Source organism: Trachymyrmex septentrionalis, unplaced genomic scaffold (genome assembly GCF_001594115.1).
Source record: "Trachymyrmex septentrionalis isolate Tsep2-gDNA-1 unplaced genomic scaffold, Tsep1.0 scaffold44, whole genome shotgun sequence".
In the NCBI taxonomy this organism is placed as follows: Eukaryota; Metazoa; Arthropoda; class Insecta; order Hymenoptera; family Formicidae; genus Trachymyrmex; species Trachymyrmex septentrionalis.
In genome coordinates, this window is record NW_017305611.1 from 817733 (window position 1) to 828577 (window position 10845).

General features: G+C 32.1%; 1 protein-coding gene across 2 annotated transcripts in view; it reads left to right on the top strand.

The window, feature by feature from the left end:
* Window positions 1-10845, top strand: part of LOC108751473 (low density lipoprotein receptor adapter protein 1-like) — a 71450-nt gene that overhangs the window by 57577 nt on the left and 3028 nt on the right. For both annotated transcript variants that reach the window (XM_018491702.1, XM_018491701.1), the window contains exons 2-4: window positions 461-657; window positions 6747-6859; window positions 9512-9753. In XM_018491702.1, the coding sequence (XP_018347204.1) occupies window positions 461-657; window positions 6747-6859; window positions 9512-9753 (552 nt within the window). The remainder of the gene's footprint in view (window positions 1-460; window positions 658-6746; window positions 6860-9511; window positions 9754-10845) is intronic.

Here is a 10845-nt window from a genome sequence, read left to right on the forward strand (position 1 = left end):
GTGCGCGGCCATTCCTGTCACAAAATAGACAGACAACGAGGCTAGCTATGTGGTTGCACGAACCTGGACTAATGTTGCATTGGTCACTCCGTTTACCACAGCATTTATCACCGTCGGACTCGTTATCTGTACAGAGCGAAAGTTTTCGAATTTTTGTCCACGTCTTTTTGCTATAATCTCGAAAAACCCTTGTGTTACTTCTATCCATAAATTTAACGAAACGGATTTAATATTTAGTTTTTACGAAATTTCTGAATTGAAGACTTTAGAATTACAATCTCTTTAGAATTAATTCTCTTTTCGTAATATTCGCACAACAAAATACATATTTCATGAGAAATTTCGTGCTGATTTGAACTGAAGGTAGTTTTTTTATTCCGCGATACGATCAATCTTCACGAAATAGGTTTTGTTCACCCATCGATTTCGTCTGAATATCCCACTTGGCATTAACTTTCAGAGCTATGCGAGGAATGGGCTTTGGCGAACAGCCGTGAGTGCGTGGAGGGTGGCGGTTCGACGAGCACGACGCACGGGGAGGAATCTGAGGATGCGTCTGAGGCGAGGTTCACCCTCAAATATTTGGGCAGCACTCTTGTCGAAACGCCTTCGAGTGAGGAAGCCACTGCGGAAGCCATCAAAACCGTTATTACCATGGTACGTACCATACAATACGTTAGAATGTTTTTCACAATTTACTCTTTAAACTTATCTTAGAGAAAGCGTTTTCAGATTTGCAATTTCTTTATGATTGTCACGAAATGTTTTAAATTTGGATAATATTTTTTCTATATTCTTCCAATTTACTTTCTTTGATTTTTTAGATATAACAAAATAATAATTTTGTTATAAATACAAAGAAAGAAAAGGTTAGACTACGTTAAATTTCTGTCACATCTATGATTAATGCATTTAAATTATAATATAATTTATTAAAGTTCATTTCTTTAATTTCACTTTAGGGTGCAAAGAAATATAACATTTCAAAGAAATATAATAAAATTTGTTTAAAAAGTATGTAAATTGTATTTTTTTAGTGTAAAAAACACGTAGAAAATTATATGTAGAAATATTTTTAGTTTTTTATTTGAATCTATGTATCTATTTATATTATATTTATATAACAAACAATTAATAACATTTTGCCCAAAATTTTCAATTTCAAATCTAATATTTGTAGGAAGAGAGAAAGAAAAAAAAGAGAAAAAAGAGGGAGACAGAGAGAGAGAGAGAGAGAGAGAGAGAGAGAGAGAGAGAGAGAGAGAGAGCGAGCAAGTTTGCCGCTTGCGTTGGAAATTGCACTGTATTATTTATCATTGAAATTGTATCGCACCGTGTAATTTACTTTCAACCATTTTCCAACGCAACCGCCGTGAAGAGAATTTAATTGAAATTGCAAGGTACTAATTTCTCGCGCATAGCCACGGGTTCGTTAATAGAGCTAATGAAAATGAAGCGTGATTACTTTGCGCCATGTTTATTCGCTGCTTTGTCTCTGTCACGACTGTCACGGTGTTCTTATTATTTTTTCTCCTTTTTCTTTTTTGTTGTTAATGTCATCTAGATTCAAGCGATTGACGTTAAAGATTTATAGTCGAAACTTGGATCATGTGTTTTGCAAATCATGCCTGCCAATGTTCAAGAACATTGAAGGCAAAAAAATTTACAAAAAGGCATATTAAAAAATTAATGAGAATTGCCGTTATTTAATTGATTCAACTTTCACTCGTCCACTAATTACTTTTGTCTTTGTACATATATGAAATATTGCGAGCACTGCTTTCGACAAAACTAGTATCGCTTTTTTTGTACGCAAAAATACTATCAAGCTCGCGATTTTTGACGTTTTATTAAATATGGATGTCGATTGAGAAAAAATTTACTCTGATAAAAATTTCCAATTTATTTTGAAGAAATTTCGTACACTTCGTATACAGTATATATTCAGATATTTTAATAATTAATAGAAGATCGATATTAAATGTTGTTTATTTATTAAAATTACATGCAAATTAGATCCGGTTGTTTTATCTTCGGATAAACTGGTAATTTTTTTATTTTAGATAAACAAAAGAGTACAAGAATAAAAAGAGAAGAATAAGAAATAATAGTGAATTCAATTGAATACACTCAGTGCGCACTAATGGATATTAAAGCCGTCATGGATGTAAAAATATGTGTTTAATATAAATGTAAAAAAACGAAATCATAAAATCCTTAATACATTTTATTGTGGTGTTAAGTAAAATTTATATTTTATAATCCGAAATATTTATATTTTACTTTTACACAGATTAAGTCAGTATACAACAGCTTTAATATGCACTAGTGCGCACCAATGTGTCCAACCGAATTCACTATAATACAGTGAGCTGAAGTTTATCGAAAGGTGGAACAACCCAGCGTTAGAGTAACAATAACATATTATAACAAAAACGATTAAAAAATGATTTAATTGTGGCAATGATTGATAGAAGAAATTGTCACATGAAATTACAAAGTTCTATCAGTTTCTCAATCTATTTTGACAGCGAAATCCTTGTTGAATAGTGTAATCGATAGAGGAGAATGAATTTATTCAATTTAGTAGCGATCTCCGAGAAACATGATTAATTAATAACGAAACTTCGTCCGCGTCTCATATAATTCCAATTTCGAAGTGATTACAACTCATACTGCGAGATTGCACGAACAGTATTGCAGAAAGCGGTAATGTATGTATGTATTTCGGCAATTTCCTCCCGATGCAGTTATTAATGAAGAGATTCAGTCAACACACGATGGAAACGCATACATTAAAATTTCTCTTATTCCACAATAAATATAATCTACAGTATTTGCATTATTTATACATAGATTTGATAAAAATAAATTTACAATGTCTAATTATATATTTACAATAAAAATGGCTTACATGAATATCAACAATATACCTGTAATTTCTGATATTATTGAACAGCTTGCATTTTTCCGTGATATTTTTTAAATATTTATAACAAATTATTATTTGCAGAATTTCTGAAGAATTTATTTACTTTAGTTGACAAAAGCCAAGGAAGGACTTGGGTTACGATTTCACTTAACCATACATTTCCATCCGTATCTCATGCTCACCGGCTGAGAATTTCTCTGTTAAAATGTTACCGTATACCTATATGTTACCGTATATATTACTAAACTTAAACCTATCTATCTTTCTTACGTGTCATTACTTTTTTATTCTACTCTTTACAGTGATCTACATTCGTATCATAAAATGTTACTACCGCCTAAATCCAAATTTACATACATTTCTTATTCTACATATCACAACCTTTTTTATACTCCCTACCTACTTCTTTATACTACTATCTTCTATACTATACTGCTCAATCAATATTATGTTTATTTTGTATTTCAGAATTATTGTATAAAACACTCATCTCTTCTCTTATTCACGTGTCCCCTTATCTTTCCTAACAAATTTTCATTTAGTCCGTAATATAATATAAATATATCTTATAAAGAAGTTTAATCCATAATTCTATCTTCCTCACTTCTCTTCAGTTCCCCTTGTCTCTCTTTTTCACAATTTCCTAAAACATTGCCTTTCACATTATTTAAATTCTCAGGAATCTTTTGTAATTTCAATTTGTAATTATCTCTTTTTTTACATATTATTTATCAGAGCTTCAAAAATACGATCTAACTATACACACACACACATACATATATATATATATATATATATATATATACTATAGATTGGGATGAAAAATACGAGTGTATCTTGCGGTATGCATTGCACGTAGGTCGTTAGTATTGCATTAAACTGTGTTCATTCGAGCGCTCTTGTTGCAACGCGATCAAACAGTTATTTTTTGCGAACTCTCTCGGTTTGGACTGATTTGAAAGTTTTCCGACGCATCCAATCGTATCCCGCATCGGCAACTTCCGGATTGAAGTGTTCATTGCACTTCGTCTTTGCGCTAATTGACCCTTCGGGTTCGTCTGCTTCGATTGATCCTCTCTCATCGTCTTTTGTACCTACGTAATTGCGTCCATTATTGTTAGTTCCTCTTCGCAGCATCGCATTCATTTACTGGTTTACTGGATTGGATGGGCATCCTTTCCATCTCTATGGCAGCCTTTGTTTCACGTTGACAACGATAAATCCTGTTGCTTATTTACGTCTCTTTCATTAAAGAAAACTAATTTGCAATAATTTGTGAAATTTATACAATTTTCATTTTGCCATCTATATGTATACTGAATTCATTGCAATTTTGAATATTTTTTGGAAATTCACACGCCGATTGTTAAAATGCAGAAAAGCGCTTTTATTTCTGTATTTTTGAAATAATTTACTTTAATAAGTTACTGATTAAGATGTTTCTGTTGCGAAGCAGAAGTTATTGTGTGCAACAGCATCATCTTGCCATGTCGCAACCATATAAAGGCAACTCCGCATTTCCGTCATGCAGTTGCTACCTATAACCTACAACTCCGGCAAGTTCTCGCTGATAATGCTATTCAGTGTTTGCGAGCAAGAACCTACTGGTACAGACGCCCTAGATTACTATAACGTATATGTAATCCGGATTAATATAGATATAAATAATTGCTAGAGACGTAAGTCGCTGCTTTCGTTGCTTGCTTCGTCAAGGAGAAGTAAAGCGCATCTTGGATGAGGATTTTACTTTGTAAAATCATAAATGAAAAAAAGTTGCAAAGAGAGAATTTGAGAGTTGCGTTAAAAAATTTTAAGTTTAACTCTCAAATCACTTCTTGAAATAAGCTATGATAAAATAAATTGGGATATTTAATTTGGAATATTTAATCATATGGAATCATATGGAATATTTAAAAAAAGAGCACGAAATATCTGCTCGATCCGATTTCTTATAACAAATAGCTATCAAAAATATAATTTAACAGACACACTTATGTTGCAGATTAAATGCGATAAAATTAAAAATCCTTATGTTATATTATTTATATTGTATTAAAAAATAAATGAAGATAAAAGGATTTGTGTGTTAATGGGATTCAAGTTTAGTTATCGCTGCGTAAGGTTTCTCTTTCCTTGCGAAAGGATTCGTTAATCCATTGCGAAATTTTATGTGCAAATATTTCCACGGATTTTGCTCGAAACAACGTGAATATCAATCCTCTTTTCGCTTAATTCTGGTAATTGTTATTTAAATAAAAGCGAGTAAAGAATTTAATTAAAAGCTCGAGTGTCATGCGAAATAATTTTACAAATGTTAACATTGTTAATACATCGTTGATAAATCACAAATATGGAATTTAATACATACAAAGTTTGCATTTTCATCGCATAATTAACTTCTTGTCAGATTTAATCATTTTAACGTCGATTATGTATAAATTAAAGAATGATTTCATTTCTAGATAAATATTTTCTATCATCAAGCAATAATGTTAATACGTGAGTCGTACAAATATCATTAGATTGATATTTTTATTAATCTTTTTTATATACACAGAAAAGCTTATTTGGTATTTTTATTAAATTCTTTTTTTCATATACAGGAAAGCCTATACGATATTTCTTCTGCAGCCTTAATTTTTTCTATACGAGACAAAAGTTGCAATTTAAATTGAATGAAATTTCTAAATTTTATTTATGGCATTTTCATAGTATATTATATAGTATATTACAAAATTAGTATTTCCGAGCGCGATACATATGTGTTTCTGAAATTTAATTAGATTGCGAAGACATTAAGCGAATCTGTATCCTTTCACAATAACGCGTCCGTGACAGAGAGACCCTATGCGGAATCCGCTTCAGAATTATCGGATTAGGGAAACGCTCCGGAATCTCTCGTGCGACGTTTGCGATTAAGGCAGCGGAATCTCCATGCGCGAGTTAAATCGTTAAATGGACCACTTAATCCGCGCGAAGACCCGTAATTGCGTTGCAATGGAGCGACGCGAGAGAGCTCAAGTTTAGCACAACGAAAGATGTTTGATTTTCGAAAAAGGTAATGGAGCCGTTGCCTCACTTTACTCGAATTTACACCACGGATTTACTCTTGGCACATGCATCTACTCCAGGTGCTTCAGTAAATATCGCCTTCTGCTTGAGCAAACAACGAAATTGTTGTCGATCCAATAGAACGAAATCGATAGAGATTCACTATTCGATCAGATGATCTATCAGATGATCTTGAGATTTGGATATTCACATGGCAGAGAAGAGGGATGTTTTGCCAGCTGTAGATATCAGGAAACGAATTAAGGGAAAGTTGGTTTAATAAAAAGTTAATTAAAGTTCTTGCAGATTTTTCTCTTTACTTTCTCTATTCTTTCTATAGACATACATGTTAAATCTTAGAACATATAAAAAATTATTGTTTAATTTTAAAATAAGCTGAATTAATTAGAAATTAGAATAATAATGTTATAATTACAAATAAAAGTATAAAATGATTAAAAATAAAATATATTATATTTTATTATTACAAGTATTCTTCTTTATTAAAACTTTACATGTTTAATGTTCAAATGTTTGTGATGGCATAAAGAAAACTTCAAAATGAAGACTATTATTCTGTTTTTTTGTAAAAAATATATATTATGTATTTTTGTTTTCTTTATGTTACATTAGATTATATTATTAAGTTTTAAAACAAAAATGTCACAGGGAGAATAAAGATATTTTTATTAAGTTAAATTCTTTTATTAATGGCTTAATTATGGTGCATAATTTTGTATCTTGTTTGGTTTAATTATTACAGGCGAAGGCGAGCGGAAAAAAGTTGCAAAGAGTCTCTTTGGCTGTGAGCTTGAAAGGAATTAGAATGACGGATTTAGCCACCGAAGAGGATCAACTTCAAGTATCGATATACAGGTGAGAATATAATCATTAACTATTAAATCACAGATTAATCTTAATACGAGATTAACAGTTTACTTTATATTAACTTAAAAAATTTGTTAACATGCTGTATTACGTTAAAGCTTATATATAGATAAAACTTTTTTAAGCACTTATGTGAGAGATGGTATTAGAGATTAATAATTTATATAATTAGAAATTAGAATATATAAATAAATATATAAATTTCATTTAAAAAATAACGTACATTTTTCTTTAAAAAAAAAAAAAAAATCTCTGACGAACGAATCACGATAATGAATAATTGTTTTCCACACGCTAGCCGGACTGAAATTTTAATCGCGCGAAGTGAAACTCGCCAGTTTGCTGCATGTTTTGCGATCCAATGTTGAATTATATTCATTGTATATATAGATATATGTACGCTTGGGAATGCATCAATAATTTCACATAATGACGACGTGATGGTGCAGCGAGCGTACGCGATTTTGATATTTGTTACAGGAAATTACAGGCGCGAGACTATTTCCGGCCCACGAAGCCTCTCTCTCTCTTTAGCTTGTCAAGCTGTCGTTCGATTTGCAGATTATGCGATATTTTCTTATTAATGGCCGAAAGAATTATAAAACGCGTAGTGTTCACTGATAATGATTTCGTTAGTCCTCATTTTATTCATCGTAAATGCGCGTTCAAAATTTTTTAATTATCAAAAAAAAAAATTATTTTAATAGCAAAACTGAATAACGGTTTAAATATACATGTTGTTGAAATTAAATGTAAAATTTAATTGTAAATGCGTGTTGTGAGTAAAAAAGTGATATTTCACATTCTGTTTTTACATACATTCATTTTATTATATATTATTCATAACTTTATCAATCTATTTATATGTTTATGCAGAATTCTTACAGTCACTAGTTATCTACATTTATAAGAAGTGGATCTAAAAAATTCGAACCAAGTTCCACAGTTAAGAATCTTTCAATTGTATCTGTCTTTGCTATTCTTCATATCGCATTAAAAATTACTAGCACGAAGTATAATGTAATTTTAACTCTCTGTAATACCAGTCTGAAAGATCAGCGTGCTATTCTAAAAAAATTCATTCATGTTCAGTAAAACGCTAAATTAATGCATTTTAATGTGTAATTGACGGATGTTTAATAAATATTAAAGAATTTATTTAACTCTGAAATATAAAAAAGTAAGCGTTGTTCGACCGGATTGTTACAAAAATATGTTACATGTATAATGAAAGTGGCAGGGACAGAAAGGTGTACAATGGAAAGGTCGAGAAATGCATCGCGTTTTGGAGGAGCCTCGCCGAATTTTCGCGCGGTGCGAACGAATGTACGAATGAAACGAACTTCTCTCGCGATAATGATCCCGCGGACTCGTTAGACCGACCAGTGAAATACCAGACGGTGGTTTCCATTGTTACGTTGAAAGCCCGCCGGGGCGGTTGGCTTTGTTCCTCTAGCGCATAATGCGCTAAAGTGGCGAACGAGAAATTTCACGGGACGCGTAAAAAAAAGAACGACAACGAGCGCGGCGAGGGTTGACGTGTCGGTTATAAATTCTCTTAATCTCACCGCTCGGCATCGTTAATGGCGAGTTAATTAACCAGCGTGCAAAGACGCGCGGCTGAATAAAATTAAGCCGTGGGATTAAAAGCATTAAAGAGCATTATTTCGGAGCCGATGGCGTTATCGGCTCTCGCCTGTAATAGCGTAACTTTAAAAACTCTGCGATACTAAAAGAGAGCCAAGGAAAAGAGATTAAAGGAGAGAAGAAAGAGTGAAGAAAGAAAAAAAAACACGAGAAAGAGAATAAAAAAATTGAAGAAAAATCGGTGTTTACAAAGAAGCTTTGTGCAAAGAAACAAAAATTATTCTTGTACTATTATTTTTGTACAAAGAATCGCCTTCGTATGTATTGAATTATTATTTATTAGTTTAGTATTATATGTATCTATTTTTCGCGATATATAATATTAAACATTTTGAAATTTATATGATTATATTATATTATACGCAATATATGGTTATTATTAATTGATTATAACTTGATTACAACCTGATTTGATTGTAAATTGATTATGAGTAGTACACTAAGCTTGTTATCTAAAACAAAAGATAAGAGTTTTATCTTGAGCTCATAAAACGTCAGCTCACTGTATCCATTCTTTTGTAACCGTTGATGGTGCATCTCGCTCATGCCGCGTATTACTTTCGTTTCCCTTAGGGAATTTAGAACTCGCCTAAGTGCCCTCCAGCAAATTTTCGACTACTATACACGGCGAATAATATTGTCGTGCGACATAAACGGAAGTGGCTGCTGCTGCGAGCGATGGGCGTGGATTTGCATATCATAGTTGCGTCTCGCCGGATGTGCGTGCAGACTACTGGTGCACCGTCACACGAAAGATTTAAATTATCGCTATTATTAAAATACATATTATCAAAGCGCGCGAAAGCCACTAATGTGGTGGTTTCTTTCAATGAAAATAAAAATGTTATCCAACACATTAAGTTAAAAAAAAAAATTAATTTCTTATTAAAATAATTTTTCTTTTATTTTTTTTTTTTGTATAAAGAGAATGAATTAATTTGAAAAACTTATTCTGGTAATTCTAATTTTTATTCTGTTGTCTTTTTAATTCAGGATCTCGTATTGCTCGGCGGACGCGACGCACGATCACGTGTTCGCGTTCATCGCGACGAATCTCAACGAGACGATGGAGTGCCATGCATTTCTTTGCCCGAAGAGAAAAATGGCGCAGACAGTGACGCTGACTGTGGCGCAGGCCTTCAACACGGCTTATCAGGCGTGGCAGTTGTCGCAGTCCGATCCCAGAATCCATCACGCACAGGATAAGAGTCCTCCCACGACAGGTGACAGGATCGGTGAGAAAGTTTTCGCATTAATATACCTTCCTGATAGTCTTGAATGTCTCTCGAAATGTCAAAGATTATTCTTTCCGTTAAAATATAAGAAAGAAGTAATCCAAATAAGAAGTTGAAGGAATTTAAAGGAAAATTAACAAAATATTAACTATACGACTATACTTATTGATTTATAAATAGAATTCTATTTAAAATTGTGACATAAATTATATATATATGTATTAATATTTTTTCTAAACTGAGCTTTATAATACAGAGTCATAATAAATTCTATAGTTTCTTTGAAGTCAATAACTAATAAAAGTCAATAACAATTGTTTGTTAAAAATTTAGAAAAAGTTTAAATCTTCAAAGACTCGTAATTACAACATGTAATTAGAAATTTAGACAAAATCTGAATTTTCAATTACGATAAATTGTACATAGATTACATGATTATCAATATAGAAAGAATTGAGATTTTCAACTGTTGGAGGGAGTTGCACAAAAAGTTATGTGATCGCAGCTCATAGAAAAATTAAATACATATCACTGCGTATAAAGTGATGGCAATTGGAAAAGTTGGCTTTTATTTCTACACTTTAGAAAGCTTGCCACTTGCCTTAATCTCGAGCGAATTCGCGCAAGTGCAGTATATAAAGAGGTATAGCTGCCGCGTTGATCGTAAAGTGCAGTGCCTATATATGCATTGCACTTAACCACCGAGAGTACGGATATTGCGGTGCCTTCTGGCACCTGGCACAAGAGAATCAAGAAATTGTACGTTAATATCAGGATGGCACCAGTATACACATTGTACATACATTACATTGTGTCTCACGCGCCATTTCGGTAGATACCAGCAGAAAATATTGCAGTTTCTCTCTTTGGTATCTCGATTACAATTCGCTGCTTTTTATCTGTATTTTATTCAAATAAAAAGTAACACAATATTGCAACTCTATATCTAAAGCTCTATATCTAAAACTCATTCTAGATGATTTATAATACTGTCAAAAGTCAAGATAGAATTCTATTTAAAATTCTATCGATAATTCTATTCTTATATAATACGAAAACACTTAAAGAGGATCTAAATATAATATATATATA